This window comes from Myripristis murdjan, chromosome 21 (assembly GCF_902150065.1).
Source record: "Myripristis murdjan chromosome 21, fMyrMur1.1, whole genome shotgun sequence".
Classification (NCBI taxonomy): Eukaryota; Metazoa; Chordata; class Actinopteri; order Holocentriformes; family Holocentridae; genus Myripristis; species Myripristis murdjan.
In genome coordinates, this window is record NC_044000.1 from 30,733,799 (window position 1) to 30,760,151 (window position 26,353).

The window sequence follows — 26,353 nt, forward strand, 5'->3', positions numbered from 1 at the left end:
CCATAGAGTATAATTGGTTCGATTATTGATTTAAATATTTTGAGCCAGATTCTAACGGGTATATCGATGTTTGATGAGTTTTTTATAGCATAGAACGCTCTTCTTCCCTTGTCTCGGATATCATTAATGGCCAGATTGAAGTTTCCTGTTGATGTAATGTTTAATCCTAAATATGTGTAGCTGTGTGTGTGTTGGATGTAGGCAGAGTCCAGTAGGAACCTGTTCAGGTTTTCCTGACACTTGGGTCGTTTGTGGAAGACCATGGTTCTTGTCTTGTTCAGGTTAACTGTTAGGGCCCAAGTCTGACAGAAGTTCTGCAGATGATCCAGCTGCTTTTGTAGAGCCTCCTTAGATGGAGCCAGCAGGATTAGATCATCTGCAAAAAGTAAGCATTTGATTTCGGTGTCATAAAGGGTGAGCCCAGGGATTTCTGATTCTTCTAGTGATTTTGCCAATTCGTCAATATAAATGTTGAACAGGGTGGGGCTGAGACTGCAGCCCTGTTTCACCCCTCTACATTGGGGGAAGGGGTCAGTTTCCATATTGCCAATTTTAACAGCGCATTTATTGTTTGTATACATTGTTTTGATTATATCATAGGTTTTCCCCCCTATACCTTTTTCAATTAATTTCAGGAACAGACCGTGGTGCCAAATTGAGTCAAATGCTTTCTTGAAATCTACGAAACAAGAGAAGATGTGGTTCTTGTTTTGGTGGACATGTTTATTGATGAGGGTGTGGAGGGTGTAGATGTGGTCTGTGGTTCTGTGTCGTGGTGTGAATCCAATCTGACTCTTGCTCAGGACATCATGTTCACTGAGGAAGTCTTGCAGTCGGCTGTTTAGGACGCTGCAGAATAACTTCCCCAGGTTGCTGCTGACACAAATGCCTCTGTAATTGTTTGGGTCATATTTATTTCCATTTTTAAAAATAGGTGTGATAATTCCTTTGCTCCAGATGTCAGGGAAATGTCCAATGCTCAGAATGAGGTTGAATAATTTTAAAATGGCAATCTTGAATTTATGGTTGCTAAATTTTAGCATTTCATTTAGAATACCATCGGGGCCACTTGCCTTCCTTGGTTGTAGGGCCTGGAACTTAGGCATCAGCTCCTCCTCTGTGATTTCATAGTCTAGGGGATTTTGGTTGTCTTTAACGACTGTTTCAAGGATTTCAAGTTTGTTTAGGAGGTTATTTTGGGCCGAATTCAATGTAATAGGACTGTACAGATTTTCAAAGTGTTTCTGCCATATTTCACCATTTTGAATAGCCAATTCTTCCTTGTGTGGTTTGCTGAAAGAGTGCCATTTTTTCCAAAAATTATTTGAGTCAATGGACTCTTCAATTGCATCAAGTTGGTGTTGTTCATGCTGTTTCTTTTTAGTTTTCAGTGTTTTTCTATATAATTTCAATGTTTCCCAGTATTGGAGGCGGAGCTCAGGGTTGTCAGGTTGTCTGTGTTTTTGATTTGATAGGTTTCTGAGTGTTTTTCTCAGATGCCTGCAGCTTGTGTCAAACCACTTTTCATTGGCTGTTTTTTTTGGTCCGTGATGACAAGACTTTTTCAGATTGGCTAGATCTGCTGCATTGTCAAATATATTGTTAATGTCCTGAACGGCCTGACTCATGCCGACATTACTGTGGGGGTACGAGGTGGAGAGAAAAAGGTCTAATTTAGATTGAATTGTTGTGTGTCTGATTGCTTTCTGGTAGTTATCTTTGCTATTGGTTGTCCATCTGTAGGGCTGCTTTGAATGGTTCAGTTTACTGGGTTCTGTTATATGAGGGTCTGTTGGTGTCTTTCTAATGTATAGGGTGATTTTACTGTGGTCGGATAGGGGTGTTAGGGGGCTGACGGTGAATGCTCTTAAACAGAAGGGGTCTAGGTCTGTAATACTATAATCTACTGTGCTGCTGCCAAGAGGAGAGCTGTGTGTGTAGTGGCCAAAGGAGTCCCCTCGAAGCCGACCGTTAACCATGTACAGACCCAGTGTTCGACATAACTGTAGTAGTTGGTGCCCGTTCTTGTTGACAGTTTTGTCGAAGTTGTTCCTGTGTGGATGTGCAGGAAGGGGGATGTTGATTTGGCCAGGTATATGTTTGTCTCCCTGTGGGTTAACAGATTCTGCTTCTGTTCCTGTTCTGGCATTAAGGTCCCCACAGATCAGCACGTTTCCCTGGGCTTGGTAGTGACTGATTTCATCTTCAAGAATGGAAAAACTGTTTTCGTTATAATAAGGGGACTCTGATGGGGGGATATATGCTGCACACATGAATATGTCTTTGTCTGTCAAGACAACTTCTTTTTTTATTTTGAGCCAAATTGAAAAATTGCCTTTTTTGATTAATTCTATTGAGTGTTCGAGGTTTGCCTTGTACCATATCAACATCCCTCCTGAGTCTCTGCCCTGAGTTACACTTTTCCGTTTTGTGGATGGGAAGACTATTTCTCTATAGCCTAAGGGACAACCGGTGGGGATGTCTCCTCTACTCCAAGTCTCCTGCAGAACAAATACATCAGAATCTCCTAGTTCTCTAATAAAGTCTGGGGTCCTGCTTTTTAGGCCAAAAGCAGAAGATCTCAGACCTTGGATGTTCCAGCATGAAATAGTAAATGATTTGGATTTCATTAGGTTAACAACAACAACAAAAAAAAAAAGAAAAAACTCAAAAGGTTGCATTCAATGTTAAAATGAGATAAACTCCTAAGCCTATTGCTGTCAATGAGTAAAACAATTTGGGAACAGATTAATATAACGGGTTTCCATCCATTAATATGACAAAACTTTAACACTTTTTCATATTATAATGCTTCTGAGCTGTATAAAGGTTATAAAGATAATAATAATAATAACAACAATAATAATAATAAGTCTGAGCTATCTATTGTGGTACTTGGCCTATCAAGTGAGAGCAGAGCAGGCTGAGCATCTGCTGGATGTCACTCAGCTCGCTGTGTGGGGGTGTCTGGGTGGTGGTGGTGGGGGGGTCTGCTGCTCTCCTCACTGCCTGAGCGTAGCTCAGCGGGCCGGGGCGTGGCTCCTGTTGTCGGGGCCGGGCTGGGCCCCTTGGGAGCAGGAGTGGCTCTGGTCGGGTTTGGGGGGGGTCATAGCTGCCCTGGTGGAGTCTTCGTGGGGCAAGATGTGGAGGAAAAGGAGGCTGGTTTGGTCTCCATGTGGGTGGTCTGGATGGCGGTCTAGTCGAGTGCGTTGTTGGTCTAGAGGGGCTGTGGGTTGATCTGCTCCTTCTGCTGGGGGTGGACTGGTCTCTGTTGAGAGCGACGTCCTTCAGTGTCCGGGCGAAGATGGGGACCGTGTCTTTAAACAGATGGACGTGGTCGTACAGGCAGCTGGTATCCAGGGTGGGGTGGTGGGCCAGGTGGACGTTGGGCCTCAGGATGCAGTCTCTGGACATGCTGCTGTTGATCCTGTGGATGGTGTCGGGGTGGAAGTCTTTCCTCGGGAGCAGGGTTGACATGACCACTCTGCTGTTAGGGAAAGTGGAGGAGGCTTTCTCTATCACTCCTCTGAGTGACTCTGACACTCTCTCCTGCTGGGTCCTCAGGTCGTTGGAGCCGGTGTGGATGATGATGTGGCTCGGGGATCCCAGACGCTCCTCTGACAGCAGCTCCATGGCACGTTGGGTGTTTGGGCACCAGATTTTGGCCACTCTGTGGTTGGGGAAAAGTTTCTTTTCATTTAAGAACTTGCCATTGGAGTCAATGAGGAGGACGATGTCTGGCCTCTCTCTTTGCTGTGCTGGTCTGGAGGGATGAGGGGTGGTGTTGATCTGTGGGCTGGGGGAGGATCTGGGTGTGGTGTTGGTCTGTGGACTGGAGGTGGAGGTGGGGGCAGGGGGAGGCTGCTGAGTGGGTGGAGCCTCTTGGACCCGGTTGCTCTCGGTGGCGCTCACAGGGTTGTGGTCCGGGTGTGGGTCCAGCTGCTCTGTCAGGGCCGGAGTGTCTCTCTCTCTCTCCTGAAGCTTCTCTGACAGGGAGGTCAGCTCTCTCCTGTAGCTCTCTCTCTCCTCTCTCAGCTCCCTCACCTCCTCTGTCAGAGCGGTCAGAGCTGCCATGTGGTTCTCTCTGTCCTGTTGCAGCTCTCTGATCTCAGTCCTCAGGGTGGTCAGCTCTCTCCTGAGGCGGTCTCTGTCCTGCCTCAGTTTGGGCAGCTCTGCGCTGAGGGTGTCCTGCTGTGCTGCGGTGTCCTCGGTCGGCCGCTGGCTGATCAGCTCTCTCAGCTGTACGAGCTCTCTCTCCAGCTCAGTGAATTTCACCTTCATGTCGGTGATGGTGTGGGTCAGCTGGGGGTCCTGGTCCCGTTCTGGGCCGGTGGGCTCGGTCTCCTCAGGGGGCTGGTCAGCAGTGGGGCAGGTGGGAGTGGTGGTGGTGTCTGTGTCTGGCAGGGTGTTGGTGTTATCAGGCGGGGACTTCTCCTGCTGGGCCCTTTCCTTTATAAGGAGAAAGTCCAGCTCAAACTGCCTGAGGTTCCCCTGTACCATGACAGTCCCGTTCTTGTATATGTTGACTGATGTCATGTGGGTGTCTGGGTCTTCTGCCTCTTTTATTCTGAGTTTCCAGCCATTACAGATCCCCTCTTTCTTTACGGATGGGTAGTGAGCACTTATGGCGGAGTGCCATGCTAGTGGCTGGTCTGTGAGGAAGATCAGGTTGCTGACTTCTCCACTCTTGTACGAGTCAGAGAAGAGTGTCTCTGGTCTTTCCTTCAGGAGTTTTTGTTTGTATGCCTTCCTGGCACTGTCGTTTTTGATGTCTTGTGGGTACAGGAGAGGAACAGCCTCTGTAGGTGCTGTGTCTGAGGGCCCGGGGCTCTGCTGCTGCTGCTGCTGCATGGCTGCTGTTCCAACTCCTTAGCAACCGTTGCTATGGCTTAGAGTCTTGTTTGCTAGCTGTTAGTTTTGACTCAAAGCTAGCTTTAATTTATTTGGTATTTAGTATTTATTTAGTTGTTTTGTTGTTATAAATCCTTTCTCAGGTTATATTGTCTCTGGTGTTCTCACTCACAGAGGTCTCTGGCTGTGTTCCTCTGTGTTCCTCTTCCTGTTTGCTGTCAGCTGATCCTCAGGACAGGCTCGCTAACTGTCCGTTTGTCAGTTGGTTGTCAGTTGGTTGATTTTTCTGCTGGACTTCTCAATTGAGAAGTGTTTCCCCAGGTTTTCCCCAGGTTTTCTTTGGTGTTTTTTCCTTTCAGGGAGGTAGTCCTTCTAAGGAAGTGTTTCTTCTTCAAATTATGACAGAAAATTAAAAGTTTATCTCATTTTAAAACAAAAAGGGAGAACTTCTTCAGGAGCTCATGGTGGTGCTGCTAACCTCTCAGAATTCTCTCTCTCTCTCCTCATCCCTCTCTCTCCTCATCCCTCTCTCTTTCTCACTCCTCATCCCTCTCTCTCTCTCTCTCTCCTCATCCCTCATCCCTCTCTCTTTCTCTCATCCCTCTCTCTCTCGCTCCTCACTCCTCATCCCTCTCTCTCTCTCTCTCCCTCTCTCTCTCTCACTCCTCATCCCTCTCCCACTCTCTCCCTCTCTCTCTCTCTCTCTCCCTCTCTCTCTCTCTCACTCCTCATCTCTCTCTCTCTCTCTCTCCCTCTCTCGCTCCTCATCCCTCTCTCTCATCCCTCTCTCTCTCTCTCTCTCTCTCTCTCTCTCTCTCTCTCTCTCTCTCTCTCTCTCTCTCTCTCTCCCTCCCTCTCTCTCTCTCTCCTCTCAGTGGATGAGTGACAGGCCTTTTGAGCCGCTGTGGTTGACAGTGATTGGGGGGTGGTGTTTCTCAGGTGTTTGACTGACAGCTGTCATCTGTGGCTCGCCCAGGTACCTGGAGGCCATCTCCTTTGTGTTCCCGCTCATGCTGATGATAGCCTGGGTGCTGTTCGTGGCCGACTTCGTCAAGAAGCTGGTCCACGAGAGAGAACTGAGGCTGCACGAGGTAAAGACAAAACAGGCCTTAAAAGTCATCAAATTACCTTAAATTGTAATTTATCAGGTCTTGATTTCAGCTTAGAGGTGTTATTTCATTTCCTTTATTCTGTTGCATCAAATGGGTCAACATTTCTGATGTTATCAAACAACCAGTTGTGAAAATGCCAGTTTTCTGTCATGTTTACCTGTAGAGAAAAATCCAAGAAGGTCTAACTTACCTGTCCCAGGTTCTGTGGAAGAAAATGAATGATTAAATTTATTATTGTAGCAATTATAATAATAGTTCATACAATCATCTAGTCACTAACCAACGACATTCCCACCTAAAACTGGCCTCTGTAGTGGACTAAATGTAAAGGACTTACCTTCACTGCTTATTTGAAGAAGAAAAAGACTCAAATTCATTGAACTTTCTTAAAAAAAAAAAAAAAAGGTCTTAACCCTATAAAGCCTGAACTATGAAAGAATTGGCAGAAAATTCCAATTTTTTGAAATTGAACCCTTTATTTAGTCCTATAACAAAATATATATATATAAAAAAAATCAAAAAATATGTCATTACACGACCTTTCTGGTGTATGATATATGATATGTACTTGAAGTGCCAATGGTCCAGGGTGAGCAGGGGAAGTGTTCAAAGGTATACAACAGTATTTTGGTCAAGTATTGATTAAACTGAAAGCGAAAAACGGAATTGAAAATGTGTATCATATACGATACAAATGGCTTTATAGGGTTAAACATGTTAAATGTAACTCTCTGATACGTGGAGACGCCCTGCATCACGTCTTAGGATGGCAACGGTCACCATCTTTTTTGTTAAACCTTGCCTCTCCCACTCACAGTACATGAAGATGATGGGCGTCAACCCGCTCAGCCACTTCTTCGCCTGGTTCCTGGAGTGCGCCGCCTACCTGGTGTTCACCATCATCATCCTCACGCTGGTGCTGAAGTACGGCCACATCCTCCCCCACAGCAACGGCTTCCTGCTCTTCCTCTACTTCTGCGACTACAGCGTGAGCATCATCGCCTTCAGCTACCTGGTCAGCTCCTTCTTCGACAAGACCTACATCGCCGGCCTGAGCGGGAGCCTCGTCTACGTGCTCTGCTTCTTCCCCTTCATCGTCGTCATGGCGCTGGAGTCCAAGCTCACCTTCGCCCAGAAGAGCGCCCTGGTGAGCCACGATGCATGTGTCCTCAACACGTGGAGAGCTTAGATCTGTAGCATTGTTTACAGCCATAAGTCAGTTTATTTATACAGCACATTTAACCCTCCTGTTATGTTCACATTTTTGAACATCTTTTATGTTTGGGGACAATTTTACCCCAGCAGTTTAAACCTTCACAAAATTATTATAACTAAAATTGTTATCAAAGTTTATGTGTCAAGTACTTTATGTTTCTTTGTTGACGACCTAAATAGTCCTTTAAATAAAACATAACTCCCACCCACCCCCATTTATACATCCAGTATTCCTATTATGCGAATACTATTATAATAGTATTCCTAAATCTCGCTGATTGATCTAAAATTGGAAAGAAATATAATTTTTTTGGTGTTTTAATGGCTTTATATTATTTCTAAGTACAGATTTTTGTTATTTATAACCAATGCGTTACAAAGTGTGTACAGGACATTGAAAACATATCATGTCAATTTTATGTTTACCCGGTAGTGCCCATTACATTAGGAACACTCATTAAATATGAAGCAAAAAAAATGATGTTAATCATTTATTTAGAGATGTTAAACATTGGCTGGGGTCAAATTGACCCCAAACATAATAGGCGGGTTAAATACAACAAAGCCTCGCCCAAATTGCTGCACAACATCAGACAGATAAAAAAATAAATAAATAAAACTAGTAAAAAACAAGCCAAAAAAAAAAAAAAGTTGCACAACAACAGATCAGAATTAAGATATGAAAGATAGAGATGTGAAATACTTTTTACGGTAGAATCACATGCAAAGAGCACAGTTTTATCGCGTTTTTTATCTATCTATGAAATCAATTCATCAACTAAAGCTGGCTAAGAAGAAAAAAATTAAAAGTCAGCCTTATAATCTGTGGGCCAAAGACTGACAATCCGTTATATGAAGGCTAAAATAAACACAAAAAACATGTCCAGCCAGTGTTACATGGTGAACTGTAGCATGAGTATTTGTGCATTTGTGCATACGGTTACAAGCTTAGACTAACACAACAACTGATATCCCAAAATGATATGCACTAAAAAATACTTCTGATAAATTAAAAACAGCATCATCATTAAATAGCTGCGAGTGAGTCGGCAGAGCGGCGAATCACAGCTCAGCAGAGGTTAAGAAGTTTATTGTTCAACTATTTCAGCGCCAAATTTAGTGATCCCTTGCTACAAATTTGTGTTTTTATGTCTGAAGAATATTGGCACATATATATTGATATCAAAGGTTTTGGCCCCAAAAGTCCAGTATCTGTCGGTCTCTAGTGTGTAAGTGTAAACCGTGGAGGCATCTTTCAAATAACCCAGAATGCTCTTTATGATATTCATCTTGCAAAACAAAAGTTTCCTCATTTATTACTCAGAACAGAGCATCCTCAACTCCTCGCTGTAAGCAAATTTGTGAATATATGGAAGCTATTGACCATTTATGCTCCACTGCTAGTTTTTCAAGCAGAAATATTATACCAATATCCACCAGATTGTTTTATTTGCAGAAAATACTCACCGAATAAACCGAGATAAATTCAGAGACACTGTAATAACTGGCACCAGAGTCTTTTAAAGCCAAAACAACAAATAACAAAAGCATATTTTTCTGAAAATTCACTTTGGTGGGTTGTTGAGCTCATAACCATCCCTGACTGGAGGTCACGCTTTCCCAGCTTGTTATTTACCCACTCCATCACGGCGTACAGGCGAGCTTTGTTTTGGAGCACAACTCTTCCTGCAGGGTTTTGAGAGGCGGCGGAGGCTTCTGAGGAATATCTCTTTATGCTACACAACAGATTTGTCAAGAACAAAGGGCTAAAGAAATGTTACAGAAAGACAAAAAGGGAGGATGAACAAAGAGGATACATTTATTGATGTTTTCTTTTTTGCTGTTGTTGTTGTTGTCGGAGTGTCCGGTCTAATTTGTGCGTCTCATTTCCCGCAGAGTTTGTTCTCCCCGACCTGTTTCAGTTACGCCAGTCAATACATCTCTCGCTACGAGTCCCAAGGAGAGGGTACGAGCCCGCCGACATCCGACATCGCATCAAACAGCATCTCTGTGCCGTCCATACACACACACCGTCGTCCCGCAGAGAGCGGGCGGGAGCCAGCAAAACACTGACACCTTTCTTCTCTTGGCTTCCGCAGGAATCCAGTGGAGCAACTCGTACACCTCACCGATAGCTGAAGACACGGCCTCGTTCGGCTGGCTGTGCTGGCTCATGCTCATCGACTCTGTGCTCTACTTCATTATCGGGGCGTACATCCGAATGGTCTTCCCAGGTAAACCACCACAGTCAGCATGCCAGCTGCTGCCAGCAAATTTCCTAATAATAACTATAATTAATGCTGAAATAATTAGTCAGTAATCCCAACTGGCTGATCAATATTTGTTTGCCTTACTTTTCTAAGCTTATATCATTATAAAATTAATACTTTAGGTATTTTTTTTTTATTTTTGACTTGTGGACAGACTACAATTTGAAGACAATGCACTATTTTCCCATGGGCATTTGTCATTATTTCCCTCACTTCATAGGCTAAACGACTACATGATTAATCAAACAAACAGAAATTAACAGATGAAAATAACTTAAGCAATTTTTAAAAACAGTTGCTGTATTTATGTAGCACTTTACAAAACAGTTACAAAATGCTTGTTGGAGAATTGGTGAAAGAAAAAAAAAAAAAAGAGAGCTCTGACTGCAAAAACCAATAAAAACAAGGCCTGAAAGACGAGTAATAAAGGGGAGTTCAGAAATGATAATGAAAGGTCATTGCATAGCTGGTCCATAAAAATGACTTATAAGAACTGATTTCAAGGATAATGCCGATTCAGCAGCTCCGCAGACGGTTTGATTGACAGTCGAGGAGGCCCGATGGCGAAGCGCCGATCACCTCGTGTTTTTAATCTCGACGTTTGGAGGGCCACTAGGAACCGTGCCGCGCAGCTCGGTGCCAGACACATTTTCACCTCACGCGTGATCGCTGGATTCTTAAAAGCTCTGAAACTCACAAGTAAAAATATGTGAGGTATGAAAAGTGCGAGATGTGAAAATGCCCTAAAAATAATGTCTGTGCTGCTGAAGACACCTTGGATTTTGAAAATCTCAAGCTTGCTTTAGTTTGCTGCTTAAAAAAAGGGGCATTATCGTGGCGACATAGCAAAGTAATAAAGTACAAACATAACATCTCATTCAATAGTTTTACACAGGGGTGTGCACAGAGGTTTTGGGGGGCCGGGGGCTCAAGCCAAAAAAGGGGCACCCCACCCGCAAATGCTGCATTTCCACCCCAGCCTTGCCATTCATAATCATACACAATTCATATATTCATATTCCTTGAAGAAACCACAGATTTGACTAATTTTCATGGAAGTTATTCAGTTGTTTTGACCAGCTCAGTCACATTAGATCAATGTTTTTTTTCTAGTGAAGAATAATAGGAAGGATGCAATGGTGTGTTATCTGTTTGACAGGGCAGGCTTTACACACACAGGAATTACTATATTTATTGAAAAAAGGGCACTGTCTATGTCGGAGGCCCCCTTTAAGGCTAATGCTCCCACTCTCCAAAATGTAGATGGTGGTTGTTCCTCATAGTAAAACAAGGCAGCGGGACTATGGGGTGCCCTCTGTCTGTTTGCTAATCTCTCTGCCATGCACAAACTGTTTCTCTGAGGATAATTTGGATAAACGGTGCATCTCAACACCGCATTGTGGCTTTTAAAAAATTACGCTGATTAACCCAATTACACGTCAAAACCAGGTGACTGAACCAGCGGGGGGAGTGAGTCATTCTTGGAGGGTTTCCATGTTTGCTGCTCGGTTTTTGAATAAAGTTGAAGCGTTTGCATCTGTGCTACGTTTCTAACAACACCGCACGTGCTAAGAGTGAACCAGTGTTACCTATTCGATCTGTATAATAGATTTTAGAGACTAATATCTGATATGAAACACCCAGAGTGACATGTCAGGATTTTCCTCATTTTGGCACCTATATGTGTATGTTTGTATGTTTGTATTAATTATCAGGACTGAAAAAATGTTGGGGTGTCCCTAGTCCTTGCATTGCAGTGTAAGCTTATGTTCAAAGGCAGTTTCAGCCAGCATTGTGACTACAGTCTTTGGTTGTGTTTGTGCCTTTCAGGAAAATATGGCATCCCAGCCCCGTGGTACTTCCCATTCAAACCGTCCTTCTGGGCAGACTTTTGCTGCTGCTTCAGTAAGGCACCCAGCCAGGTGGGCAAAGGCCTCCTCTTCACCAACATCATGCAGAAAAACCAGCCCGTCTTCTCCGACGACAAGGGAAAAGGTACACCAAAAAAAAAAGACAACTTCTCCAGCGGCGGATGAAAATAAGCGGTGCTGTCTCCTCTGTTGTTGTGTGTTTTGAAGCAAGAACATCATGTCTTTGCTTTTATGCTCTCTGTCTGTGTTTTTTTCCCCCCTGTTCCGACTCACTGCATTTCTTTTTCCCTCTCACTTTCCTCCCTGTTCCCTTCCCCTGTTCGTCTGATGGACTGTTTTTCTTGTTTCTGTCTCTATCTTTTTTCTTTTCTTCTTCTTCTTCTTTTTTTTTTATAATCTCCAGGCCACAGCACCCTCTCTTCCCAGGACAGCGAGGACTTCTCAGGGATCCCGGTGGGCGTCGCCCTCCATGGCCTCACCAAGACATACGGCGATCGGGCGGCCATTCAGAACCTCAACGTCTCCTTCTACGAGGGTCACGTCACATCACTGCTGGGCCACAACGGAGCCGGAAAGACCACCACCATGTATGGATCAGTGACTCCCACCCGCTTTTTCTTTCCACCTTCTCAGCAGGGTTCCTCAGGTCTTTTGAAATAGGGGATACCAATGCATTGTGAGCATTTGCAGAAGCACATCCGGCTTATTTTTACGTAGGATCTGCAGCTGACAGGTAGATTGTTGTGTTCTCAGGTCTGACAGCGAATGCACGGTCAGTGGGCATTTACATTTTCTGAGGTGTTTCGCAGATTTTCTTACCCAGATTGGATTGTAAAGGGTGCAACAGGAGCAAAAAGCCTTAATTCCTCCAAGAAACCAGAAATGAGTTGTGCAAAAGTCAGCACCTCGCTGTCCAACAGCATTTCTGTGACCACCGAACAATCATGTGAGAGGAAAGTGCTAGCAGGGGCTGCCAAACTCCATTTCATTTCAGTCTGATCCAAAAAACACAACTTGCCAAATCTTGAAACTTGTTTGAAACGGGTAATTTGGAGCTGTGAGCATCCTGCCTGGGTTTATTTTTGACAGATATTTTATTGTTGCTTTGTAAATCAATGTAATTTCTAAAATTATTTTAAAAATCACCATGTTCTGATGTGTTCACATGCTTGTGGAGGGTTCCAGCATCCGGATGCCTAAAAAAACTTATCATTCAAGTTGAGATTTTGTCAGAAAATCAAACCCAGAAGACAAACGACGAGCAGACATGGACATCATGAAAAGGATGAAGTGGTTTCGGCTTCTGTTTGCCTTAGAAAGTGATGATAGATACAGTTCTCTGGCTAACTACCAAGTAGGAACATCATTTCTCTGATTTATCCAGCAGCACACGGATGCGCCATTCTTCTGCATCAGACTTAGAAATGGTTTGAGTGCAGAGACACCCACACGACAGAATATGCATCCTTGAGGAAAAGATTGTTCGTGGCTTTTTAACATTAAGCAGACTTAAAGAAAAGATCACGAAATCAAATAAATATTTAGTAATCCAAAAATGTTTGGTATGAGAAAATGGTTCGTAGTAATGCAAAGTATGCCTGCAGTGCATTAAGTGGGTGAAAATATGCAAAAACTAAAGTATGATTATTATTAGTTAATTCAGGTGAATGTATTGATTTTCTCTCTGATGAACGTGCGCAGGTCCCTCCTCACGGGGCTTTTCGCTCCGTCTTCGGGCACCATCGAGGTTTACGGCAGAGACATGCAGACCAACATTGACGACGTCCGCAAAGAGCTGGGCGTCTGCATGCAGTACGACGTCCACTTTGACCACATGACCACCAAGGAGCACCTGCTGCTGTACGGCCAGATCAAGGCCCCCCACTGGTCGCGCAGGGAACTGCACGAGCAAATCCGCAAGTGAGTTTCCATCGATGCAGTTCGGTTCGGTCTTATTCAGTATGTCCAAATGCAGCCTGAGATGATGTCAGAGGTTAGATGAGTCTCAGGATTATGCATGGTGAAGCAATGCCATTAAGCCTGTAATAATGCTGTGATACAACCGGTATTTTAAAGCGCCATGAAACTGTAACCCTAGCTCAGCTCATGACGTGTTCCTGCCATAAAAAGGAAATATGGGCCGAGGTTATGTGAGTTGAACAGCGAATGGTAGCCAAGTGCTCAGCGACAGTGACTGGTTACATAGGGGGCAATAAAAAAACAAATAAGCAATGCTGAAATATGGTTGTAGTCAAACAGATTTTTATGACCCTGCTGGCTCTAATTTACAGGCATCACCGGGGCCTTGGTGGTAGCATTCCAGTCTGTGGTAGGAACAGAATAATTGTTGCGCATGTTATCCTGGAAACGAGCGTCTTATGCAGCATCTTAAGAGGTGTAAAAGATATCAGTCAACGTTTTAGGGCTCTTGAGTGCAGGTTTAGCATACCACAGTTCACCGAGTGCTCATATGAAGAATTAAGAACAATAACGTGAGGCTGTTTTGAGCCTAAATCTTGCACGGGCATTTTTTTTTTTTTTTTCAGGATTTGTGTTTGTTTATTTGGATGGTAGCATCTCCTGGAATAACCTTAGAGTAAGCTGCATCATTTAACAACTGGAAAACTTAGTTTTTCTCCTCATGGCATCATTAAGTGATGGGTTGAGACCCCAGCTCAGTCACGTGATTACTTCAGCAGGGATTCTGCATGATGAGAGGCAATGATAAACCTGGGTCTGAATGCAAGAGACTGCACTTCTCACCTGGTTCCTGGGTTAAGCACTGGTTTAAAAACCCCTGCTGGGCCACTGGTGGAGGAGATGAAAATATGACTTTGAAATTGAATTGTAACGAGTGATAAATGTGTTAAAACTCCCAGTGAAATGGTTTTTCGATCCTCACGTCATCCATTTTTGTGTTACTCCTAGGATCCTACAGGAGACGGGCATGTACGCCCACAGACACAAGCGGGTGGGCACGCTGTCGGGCGGCATGAAGAGGAAGCTGTCAATCTCCATCGCCTTCATCGGCGGCTCACGTCTGGTGGTCCTGGACGAGCCCACCACAGGAGTGGATCCCTGCTCCAGACGCAGCATCTGGGACATTGTCATCCAGCACAAGAAAGGTGATTTACACGCGCACACACACACACTTATATACACACACAGATATGTCCACACACTATGAAAATCGTTCCCATTGATTTGAGCCCACATTTACTTTGTACTCACTAATGATCTAAATGCTTGGTTTCCAAAGTTTTTCCTACTTTGATTTCTTTATATGGTGAGAGAGAGGGAGAGAGAGAGAGAGAGAGAGAGAGAGAGAGAGAGCAGCAGTGGTCGAGTGAGCCAGAGAGTGAATGAAGAGAGGGAGTGGCGGTAGCGAGAACAGAGCGTTGAATCATAGGAGCGTTTATTTTCTGATCGCTTCATGGTGGTTTCGCTCTAGAGCACAAATGAACAGGCTCGGATTCAACATGAATACGGATGCAGACTTAGTTGTTTTTTTCCCCTAGGACAGTGCTGGGATTTTTAATTGACTTACATTCATTCTCTACAGCCTTTTGTTGAATATCAGCCATAACCAACTTATGCATAATCCGAACCTTAACCAATGTAAAAATGTAAAAAGAAAAAAAAAAAAAAAAAAAAAAAAATTGTTCTTGTCAGCATGTAACTAATGTAGCACTAAACCTATCCAGAAATGTATTGTATTCCCCATACATCTCAGTTAAAAACCCATACAAATGACCAAAAAATAAATAAATAAATAAATAAATAAAAATACTATCCAGTGACAAGATAATTTCACATCAACCATCAATTGGATTTTGACCTGCATATTTGCATGTTCATCCAATAGGAAAACATCTCAGCTTCAGTTATAGCCAATAAGACAGTCCTTGAATACATAAAAAAACAATAAATAAATAAATAAATAAAATAAATAAAAAGGGACAACACCTGCAAACCTGTATGTATCAGTCCAGCTCGAATGCTCACACTGACGCTGACACCTAACACACACACAGAGGCACACGCCAGGCCAACTTTGAGTCGTCTGATAACTCTTAAAAGGATGGGATAAGTTTCACATAAAATTCTTAGACAAATCGCTCTCTGTGGCTCGCGCTGAAGAACCCCCCCCCCTCCCTGTTTCCTAAGAAGGAGCAGAGCAGAGGAGCAGCAGCAGTGTGAACCTGGAGCCAGCCCTGTAGGACTCTCCCCTTATCAGGCCTCCGACTTTCAATTTAGCATATAATTAAGCAGAAATAGATTTAGAAATAGAAATAGATTTTTCTGCAGGTGCTCGCTGGGCGGCTGTGAAACAGATAGGATGGAAAACTGCCACGGCGGCGGCGGCGGTGCCAGCGCCAGAGCGACTGCTAGCTGTCATGCATTTTGTAGCTGCGGAAAATCTCCTGTTTAATTGGCCCTGTCTCAGGCGTTAGCGGGAGTTTGATGCCGAGGGAATTGAGCTGCAAAATGAACTTGTGTGTGGCTTCCTGTCTCCGTCTGTCTCTCTGATGTTGCCCGTGTATGTGCATGACATCGCTTGCCTGCTCTTTTGCGTTGGGTTTTGTCTTTGTAAATTCCCGTTTTACTTTAGGCCTGTGTGTGTGTGTGTGTGTGTGTGTGTGTGTGTGTGTGCGTGCATGTGTGTCTTGTATCTGTCTTTTATACACCGATGAAAAACAAATGTCCTCACAAGAACAGGAATGTAATTTAAATCCTCTGAAGTGAGGACATTTTTGCAGGTCCTCACTTCTACAAGGGATTAGTTCACAGTTCATTTTTGGATTCAGACCAAATCAAAGAAAGTGGATCATGCTGCAAGTTCTTGGTAACTAAGTGTAAATATTTTCTAAATGTTGCCAGGTGACAGGACTGATCAAAAAGACAGTTTGCTGCACACACGTCAAGAACAGATTTAGCATCTCGTTAGGGTCGCATTATGCAACCATGTGCCATGGAGAGCCGAGAGTTTGCACATTTTCATTCCAGGTGATTTTACTGATCACCTCACTTTTCAAGCAGAGACGAGGAACTAATCAGTGAAATCACCTGGTGGAGTTTTTGGTTGGAATGAAAACCTGCAGCCCCTGGGTTCGGGTAAGAGCTAAAGTTAGGCGTGCAGTGTTGAGAGTTGGGATTAAAGCGCGATTTTAATGAGAAAATACACCCATCGTATCAGCCTGGATCACAAAGTGAGGCTACAACAGAGAAAATGATCTCCTCTAGCCTGAATGAGACGCTGTGAGTTCACCCTGAATTTACCTCTCACGGCCATTTTTAGCCTCCAACATGAGAAATGACCCCCAGCTTTGAATCTGTAAAGTGCTTTCAGATTAACATCCACAGCTCCTTCTCCTCTGAGCCGATCAACATGACGAACTCGGCCGATCAACGCCTTTTCTCTTTTATTCCTAACATGACAACAGCACTGTAAATACATGAATTACACACATATAATTCATTAATATAATCCTTAATCCAAAATTAGTTAGTCAATCGGACAAATCAAATATCACAATATCTTTTCTAAACCGAACGCTTCGATATTTATATTGTGACAATATTTCAGGAATGACTATTTGTGCTTCTGTAAGATATTTACCCACAAGATTTTTGCTAACAGAGCAGTATGATAAGCTCAGAAAACTGCACTCCTTTAAAAATGCAGCTCTTAAAACCAGGAAAACACTCACCACAATACAATATCTGTGATCAATATATCATCTCAAACCATGTCTGTTCTCATACCACCATCCTCTGGGGTGACAGAGTCAGTGGAAACTCCTTTGCAAGTGTAGTAACACAGATGTGTGTGTGTGTGTGTGTGTGTGTGTGTGTGTGTGTGTGTGTGTCCTTCAGGCCGTACCATCATCATGTCCACCCACCACCTGGACGAGGCCGAGGTGCTGAGCGACCGCATCGCCTTCCTGGAGCGAGGAGGGTTAAAATGCTGCGGCTCGCCCTTCCACCTGAAAGACAAGCTGGGTCAGGGCTACAACCTGACGCTCACCAAGAAGGTACGCCGCCGCCTCCCGGCGCCCCGTCACGCTGACAGTGTTTACCCAGGGCGCCGCGCACCCGCCTGACAGCACCTCTGACAGAGAGCGTTTCATCAAAGTTTCCATTCCATCTACCTGCAGCCTAAACAAACTGTTAGGAGCATTCTTTGCTTTCTTCTCATTTCGAGAGACAAGCATTTGTAGGAGTGTTTCTTTTTTCTTTTTTTTATTTAAAAAAAAAAAAAAAAACTGTTTTACTTGAACTGGTGAATGTAAGGCGATATAAAACCTGATATGCCCGTTGAGAGCGGCACATTGTGAGAACCCGGTGGACATTTTTACCACCAGAACATGATATAATGACCAAAATCTGAAAAAAGAAAAAAAAAAAAAAAAAAAAGAAGGGGGTGAATGGTTTATGGACCAACTGTGTAGTTAAGAACATGACATTAAATTTGATGTCATGTTCTGATGTGCATCTCGCCCGATGATTATCTCGTAATAAAATTCATCTACGCCTCTAATGGGCTTATAATCTGCTTGTAATCCATCAAAATTCTCGCCAAGGAACGCATCACCAAAAAGAGACATAGACATCGAAGGCATTAGCGTTATCTCCAAAGTGAGGAGATGAGTGAAATGAGAAAGTTAAAGACAATATGACATATATGAGACCTATCCATGTATAAATGAATCATGGGTTTTATCCAAATGCAGTAATCCCATGTTAGTGTGTGTTTGATGCGTACGTAAGCCGGTGTGTCGTGGTGTGTGGGAGTGTGTTGTCAGGTGTGTGAAGCCCGTCTGTTTCCCGTGAGCAGCTTTCAAACGGGACGGCTAGCGGTCGGGTTAGACTGTAAAGTTATCTCTAATCACGGTCAAGTCTTGCAGTTTTGAGTCGGAGATTGGTAAAAATTTCCATGAAATATGATAAAATAACTGTTTGAACCAGCAGGGAAGTGAAGGTGATGGGTGATGGGAGAATGTTCGACTGCAACGTGATCTGAGTTTGATTGGAACAGCTGATCTGAAAAAGATAGAAAAAGTAAACCTGGCCACATCAGCTATATTGAATCAGTGTTAATGTAAACATAAATATGGACCTATGGAGCAACAGCAAACAAAACAGTAAATTACTATCATGAATGACTGAATGCAAAAATGAGTATAAATAAATAATCCACCAAGGACACAATGATAATGTTGATTTCTGTGGCGACCAACAAGCCAGTCTCTGAAAAACCTCGTGCATTTCCTGAAAATGAAGCGCCTGTTCTCCTCTCTCAGCTCCAGAGCGCCGACTCCGGGGAAAGGCTTGACAACGCCGAGCTCAAGACCTTCATCCAGGCTCACGTCCCCGAGGCCAGGCTGAAGGAGTCTCAGGGGGGCGACCTGGTCTTCGCTCTGCCCCCCTTCACCTCCTTCAACGCCTCGGCCTACCGCTCGCTCCTCACCGCCCTGGATGCCAACCTGGACGCCCTGCAGCTGGGCTGCTACGGCATCTCTGACACCACGCTGGAGGAGGTATACACACACATGCACACGCACACACACACACACACACACAAACAAGCACACGTATGCAGGATGCTAGAATACTGCACTGCAAAAACGCAAAATCTTACCAAGATTATTTGTCTTATTTCAAGTCAAAAATGTCTTATTTCTAGTCAAAATATCTCATTGCACTTAAAATAAGACATGATCACCTCAAAAGTAACTTGTTTTTAGACAATGAAACAAGCAAATATTCACTTTCAAGCAAATTTTCACTTGAAACAAGAGACAATTGTCTAAAAACAAGTTACTTTTGAGGTGATCATGTCTTATTTTAAGTGTAATGAGATATTTTGACTAGTAAGAAGACATTTTTGACTTGAAATAAGACAAATAATCTTGGTAAGATTTTGAGTTTTTGCAGTGTGACATGCACAAAAAAACACATGAAAATATCTCTAGACACCAACTGAGACGCAGACACATTCAAACACTTGAACACAATGACAGCACATTCAGGGCCCAAGAACAGTGATCCACCCTGCAAAGCTTCAGCCTCCACTACGCTTTATATTTATCAATCGTTTGTCCTCTGGATTCTGGCACATGAATAGACTTCTGTTTAGCGGCTTTACTTTGAAATTCCACATGTCGGACTTTTCCCAGTGACACATGAACGCTGCATAAAAGTTAACTCCACCAGTCCAGTTTTCAAGTTCAAGTTCAGTTCACGTTCTAGTCATTAATCACTGTTTACAGTCTCTGAGGGCTGCACGGGCCCACGGTTTAAAGAAAACAAAACAACACCTCCTGACCTGAACACTCATAGAGAGAGAGAGAAAAAAACTGCCTAATAAACCCAAAAGCGAGCAGGAGGAAATCTTTGGAAGGATCCCACACAGAGAGGGGAGCCCCTTCCGGGCCGGCCGAGCGGCAGGGGAGTGAGCTGTGCGTCGAAAATTGCCAAAATCTGGATCACAACCATAATCTAATCAGCTGAGACTTGTGCCAAGAGCCTGTCTGTTGAGCGATCTTGCTAACAAACAGAACACAACCTCCCACAAGGTGAAAATGAGCATTAAATGCATTTAAAAAAAACACCATGTAAGCATCCTCACAAGCCAGAAACAAACAAACAAACAAAAAAAACAGATTTGACTTGATGATGTGCACAGATGACAACACAAACCCTGTGCTGTCTTCTCTGTAGGTTTTCCTCCAGCTGACTCATGACAACACGGAGTCTGCGGCTGAGGATGCACCCCTGTCCATCTCAGAGACCGTTTCTGATTCTGGATCCATCGACAGCTTCCCCGAGGAGCTCGCAGGAAACTTCCCCAGCCTCGACAAGATCAGTGAGTCTTCCTCCTTCATGCGTCGGTTCGCCCTGTGATGTGCTTATTTGGCTCCTCCTTGCCAACATATTGCTCTCTTCCTCGCTGCATCCTCACTTTCCTCTTGCTCCCTGCTCATGAAATAGTCTATATCTTATATGAAAAAGTAGAAGGACCTTTTGCATCCCTGCCATTGACTGAGCATTGACTCGAGCATTGTTGCATGTTCATATGCCGTAGTTAATTAAGAAATAAATTTCCATTAAATCAAATTGATGTATGCAGCATGCGTGCTCGCAGGATGTGCGGTCACACCGGCATTAGCATTCAGCGATGGTCATCATTATTCTGAGGCCCAAAATTGTTTTGCGCTTGTTTATTATTGTTTTCCTTCTTTCCAACACTTTTTTTTCCGTTGCAATTGCAAAATGAGAGATAATAGTGATGGCTTGCCACATTCCAAATCCAAAATTAAATGTCAATAAAAATGACATAAAATGACCTCAATCCACCGTGTTGTGGTGCTAAAATACAATAACAAATGTTTTAAGCTTGAAAACCCCACGGTGATTGTCTCAAAACTCAGTACACTTGTTTAATTTTCTTTTATTTTATTTATCCAGTTTTCTTTCTATCATTTTCTGATGGTCAGCTTGGCTTGCTCTTTGATGTATGATCTGATTTTTGATGATCACTCTTGTGTTGTATTATATTTTGTGTTTTTTAAATTGTAGTGTTTTTTTTTTTTTTTTTTTTTTTTTTAACGTGGGCCTCAGGGAGACTAGCACTCACTTTGTTAAAGATAATTGGATTTCAAACAAAGAATAAGGAAAAAAATACAGCTGACCTAGCTGCACCTTTACCGCTGGGGACACCTGAGTTCACCATGATGGATTTTCCACCAGAAGCTCATTTCATCGCCACCTCACCGCCTCGCGCACTTGGCAGATGTTATATCACCCGTTAGCCGCTTGTGTGTGTCAGTGTATGACAGCACAAGAACAGTATCCCAAATTTAATATCACAAAGAACAGTATCCCAAATTTAATATCACAATACTGTCTCATCAAAATATTACAGTAATCAATATTATGATTTTTTGATGGGTGAATGGTTATGGTTCACCCAACATGCACCCAAAATGTGAAAAAAAAAACAAAAAAAACATATCCATATATATTTTATTTTATTTTATTTTTATTTTATGTTATCGGATAAAATAAATTAATTTAAATCCAGTTAATTCATGTACATTTATTGTACATTAATCAAAACTGTTGTATTTGTAATGAAAATTACCCATCCATGCCATAACAATTAATGCACATTTGTTCAAATATTATATAGGCAACTTACCACTAGCTGCAGTGCCAACAGTGTAAAAAAAAAAATGTATGTGTGAATTTATTTTTAAATTTATTTTTTAAAAAAATCAGTTAGAAGTTAAAGCAGTTACTCTTGGGGGTTAGATATTTTTGGCTGAGGTTATCAAAATACTCGACATGATCAGATATTGCCACAAGCCTAGAGAGTGCTGCAGATAGATGGATCATCACAAAAACCCGCTGAATAAATATGTTGCTGACTAATCTTCCCCTGCGACGCCTCTCCGCTGTGCCTCAGAGCTCACCGGCTCGTCCACGGTGCGCGGCGTGGCTCTGGCCTGGCAGCAGCTGACGGCCGTCCTGGTCAAGAGGTTCCACCACAGCCGCAGGGACTGGAAGGGCCTGGTGTCCCAGGTGCTGCTGCCCGTCCTGTTCGTGGTGTTCGCCATGGGCCTGGGCTCCATCAAGAGCGACCTGCGGCACTATCCCGAGATGCAGCTCAGCCCGGCGCTCTACAACATCGGACCCAGCTACTCCTTCTTCAGGTCAGACTCAAGTCATTATTCAGCTTTTACTTGTGAAAACTCCTAAGATATCTACAATGCTGTTATATCCATACAAAAATTACACTGCCAGGGTGGCATATCCATCATGTCATTTTTACTAGTCATATGTTACAAATTAAATGGATCATCATTCTGTCTTTAAGTCTCATTCTGAATAGTCTGAATTGCATTTTAAGTCATAATAATTAGATTTTTAATTGTAAAAATTAATAGGGATGTACAATAATATTGGCACTTAATTGGTATTGGCTGTTATTGGGTTGAAAATGAAATATCAATCTTGGCCTGAGATGGAAATTTCTGGCAGTATTACATGGCAATATGTGATTTAAGTAAGTTGAACTAAGTAACTGAATTGAGTAGGATGAGGTGGGATGAAATTTAATGTTTTGTTTGAAAGAAAATGTTACATAAAAATGAATATGGCATGTTTTACATAACCTCAGTTGAAGTGGTTTTCTTATTTTGCCCAGTCAGTGTGTGCCTTTTGAAAAGCATTGTGTTTTATGTCTGCATCTGCCAGTGGACCTTCACAATAAGAGCGTGCATACTAATATGTTGTGCACTACAGGAGAGACTTGATGTTTTCTGCAGGTTGGGTAGAAAACAATATGTATAGATATCGGCAATCGGCTAAAAGAGTTCATAAAAATCAGATATTGGATAATATTCGACATCATGCATCCCTACAAATCAAGTTATGGCTTGTCAGAGTGGTGGCATTTTGGACAAACATGTCATGTGGTGGGAAACAAGGTAGTGCGTTGACACCATGTTTGTTTGAATGTGCTTTATTGGACCTCTGAAACATTTACGGCTGTGTTGTTTGGCCAGGTAAGAACAATGCAGGAAAATGCAGGTCTTGATCCTCATCTGAGCGAACCGGTGCAGTTTGTTATGACTGACGGACGGGTGTAATTGAAGGTCGAATTTTCAAACTTTGAAAGGCCATACTTGCTACACCCAGTCCAATTTTGACGGGATGACACATCTTGTTACTGATGTGCCCAAGGGGTGCCTACATCATTAGTGCAGGGGAACGTTTTATTTGGTGTAAAATGAAGTTGAGGCTGTAGTTTGTTGAAGGGCAGGTGAGCCCGGAGGCGAGGGAGGGGGCATGTGAGAAAGAGAGATGATTGTGATGAAGACAGCTGAGATGCGAGATCAAAGTCGGGGAGATTAAGAGTGTCGGGAGGCCGAGAGATGTCTCGATTCTTGAGATGTGCCGTTCTTTGATCAGGGGGATATGTAGCGAGGGAGAAAACGCTGAGGAGCCGATCCATATCAAAGACAGTGCGGTCTCTCTCCAGTGTCCTCTCCAGCTTGATTTACAAAAGAGATTTAATTTTTTTCTTTTTTTTTTGTGAGGGTTAGATGTTATGTCTCCGATTTTTTTAGGTAGTACAAGGGTCGAAGACTGTTAATATGGAGTATTACATGCAGTGCATATGGTGCTCTCTGATTTGCCTGGTGGAAAATGCACATGTAATGCCCTCAGTGGATATTTATGTGTGTGTGTGTGTTGTTGTGGGGGCAGGGCAGAGTATTCGGGGAAATCCACTCATGGAAAATGGCTAATAAAATGCCCTGACTCTCCATTTATCTGCTCAACTTCTCACAGGGAGAGCGTTAAATTAGAGCCACTGATTGGGTCCCCATGGTCATTTCATTGCCAATGACCTGAGATGGTAAACCGATCTTAAATCAGCTGTCCTACTCAGAGAACCTTGATAAATGTCGACCTTGAATTCTAATTCTTCCTTAAACCCCCTCCTGAGATTGATTTGAATAAATCAATAATGGGAAGCCAGATATGCACAGGCGAAAGCCGAGAAAACTTATTACTTGTAGATTGAAACTGTCTTTCTGTCTGTTTGTCTGTCTGTCTGTCCATCTATCCATGTTTCCTAGCTAATCTCAATTTACCCAAGAAACGTTTGCTAGATGTGCCTGCTGTTTTTATCACTGCTCTACACTGCCAAACATCTCCATCTTAACAAGTCGTTTAGTCTCATATTCAGTGTTGACATCTTGTTTTTCTTCAAACACGTCTGATAATCCCACTTGTTTCCAGTGCACACCAGCTTGTTTGCAGAATTTTCTCAAATCAAGTGTCCTTTTTATTTATTCTAGTGAGCTGATCTGCCTTGTTTCATCATATTTATACGTTTCCTCAGAAAAAAAAAATCCTAAACCAAGTGAGTGGGATCATCTCAACCCACTGGCTGATTTTTTTCACCCATATGTTTACAGAAAAGCAGGATTTTAATGCTGAATATGAGACTGCATGACTTGTGAAGATGCAGGTCCCATTCAGATGTAAATATGTTGGTATGTAACCTCCTAACAGACACAGAAGTGTGAGGACGAGCCCGCATATGCATCCAGTCTGTCTGATGTTCAGTATATTCATTAGACACAACACGAGCCCCCACCCCGCAGTCTATTAAGCTGTCACATACCAGCACATCTCTCTCAATCGATTTGAAGATGAAAGCCCGTCTCAGATGCCACGCTACAGTCTTGTATTGATGGAATAGCCTTTTCTGTCTCAGTTTTGATTAAGGCCTACTTCATTAAACCCTTATTACTGCATTTGAAGCGAGACCAACTGTTTGTTTTTCCGGCCCCACAGCAGCCAGAACCCAAACTCCAGCCGGCTGGTCGACACCATGATGTCATTCCCTGGGATTGATAACGCCTGCCTCGACAAGCCCGATAACCCGTACGTAAACTCTCCTCAAATGCCAACTGTCCGTCTCTGAAAATGATAGATCTGTCAGTGATAGGCACCCGTGCTCAAGAGCTATATTCCAATGCATAATAATGCTGGAAGCTTCCTGTTTTGCCAAGGCTGCTCTCATATTTCACTCATTGTCATTCCTCCCCTGCCTCTTTTCTCACCTTGTTTCATTTTACTAGTCTGTCTCTTTCCAATACCAACACCCCCCTTCCCCTCCCCTCAACCCCCCCCTCCCGCTTTCTGATATCCTTCCTCTCTATTTTCTCGCTGCTTGGCTCAATGTATGTGGCTGAAAGCCTGGAGCGGGCTCTGCGATGTGAACATCATTTGTATTCCATAAACACCCTGTGTTTATAGGAGAGATTTGCCCCTTGCAGGCACTCAAATCAATGTTGGCACTCATGAACCAGACCTCAGAGGCAGTTTAAAATTCCCAACCAAAAAAAAAAAAAAATTTAAAAAGACGTAGAAGAAGAGAGGAACGGGGAGGAAGAAAGAGAGAGGGAGAGTGATGGAGTGGTGCAGAAGAGCCTGCATCATCGCTTCACAATCGCTGCATGAGTGCCAAACGCCTTGACGATACATAACCTGCTATGTCATGGTGGTTTATATGTCGGTAAATGGAGATATATGATCCACTCTGCAGGTCACAGTTATTGCCCTGTTTATGCTTACACTAACGGAGGAATGGGGGGTCCCAGCAGGCGGTTGATAGACGATGATGTGCAAGAGACGCCGCGTTCAACACCGACTCAAACAAGCGCACAGTTTTCACAATATTACCACACAGTGAAAAAAAAAATGATATGAAAAAACTGATATCAGCGCCTTTGCATCATGAGTTTCCCCCTCTGGTTTCAGACTTCTTAAGCTCTGGACAAACAGATATACACATGCATTTATTCCCTCTGCTATCAGCCTGCTTGACTCAAACCGAGGTCGTGACAACCGGGAATCCTTCCCACTTTGGAATTTATGTCATGCATGTGTGTGTGTGTTTTGAGTGTGCTTCTTATAAATGTTAAATAATGGGCTGTGTGTGGTGTTTTTGGCATGTTTTTTTCTCTAGATCTCTGGAGTCTGTGGCTGCAGCCAATTTGCCCCTGGCAAAATAAATAAAGACCGACCTGAACTGAACTTTAAAAAAAAAAAAAAAAAAAAAAAAAGGGCTCGACATCGGCTAAACATTTATTTTGGCCTTACATTTGCACAGTTTTTCAAATTTTATGAAGTCAACATTAATTCAGTGTCATCATGTATTCCGGTATGTGCCAAGTGATGTCAACAGATGTCATTTCATTGGGCCTGTGTTTCACCTTGTCAGTGTTTCTGTTTTTTTTTAAGGCTGTGCAGGAGAAGCTCCGACACCTGGAGGTCCACCGGGAACAGCTCTCAGCCGTTCCGTGACTGCAAATGCTCCCATCAGGAACAGGTGATAACGGGTCACTGAGAGGACTGTGCATGTGTGTGTGTGTGTGTGTGTGTGTGTGTGAGTGTGAGTGTGAAAGTCTGTGTGTGAAGGACAGGTTATGTGCATATGTATTCATGTGAT

The 26,353-nt window shown here is 43.2% G+C and overlaps 1 protein-coding gene across 1 annotated transcript in view; it reads left to right on the forward strand.

Moving 5' to 3' along the window:
- abca12 (ATP-binding cassette, sub-family A (ABC1), member 12) overlaps positions 1 to 26,353 on the forward strand; it is a 93,644-nt gene that overhangs the window by 38,224 nt on the left and 29,067 nt on the right. The window contains exons 27-40 of the mRNA XM_030080150.1: positions 5,828 to 5,942; positions 6,781 to 7,110; positions 9,075 to 9,144; positions 9,278 to 9,412; positions 11,279 to 11,443; positions 11,723 to 11,906; positions 13,021 to 13,239; positions 14,248 to 14,444; positions 17,197 to 17,354; positions 18,624 to 18,860; positions 20,044 to 20,188; positions 21,791 to 22,037; positions 24,694 to 24,783; positions 26,146 to 26,233. Coding sequence (XP_029936010.1) covers positions 5,828 to 5,942; positions 6,781 to 7,110; positions 9,075 to 9,144; positions 9,278 to 9,412; positions 11,279 to 11,443; positions 11,723 to 11,906; positions 13,021 to 13,239; positions 14,248 to 14,444; positions 17,197 to 17,354; positions 18,624 to 18,860; positions 20,044 to 20,188; positions 21,791 to 22,037; positions 24,694 to 24,783; positions 26,146 to 26,233 — 2,380 coding nt within the window. The remainder of the gene's footprint in view (positions 1 to 5,827; positions 5,943 to 6,780; positions 7,111 to 9,074; positions 9,145 to 9,277; positions 9,413 to 11,278; positions 11,444 to 11,722; positions 11,907 to 13,020; positions 13,240 to 14,247; positions 14,445 to 17,196; positions 17,355 to 18,623; positions 18,861 to 20,043; positions 20,189 to 21,790; positions 22,038 to 24,693; positions 24,784 to 26,145; positions 26,234 to 26,353) is intronic.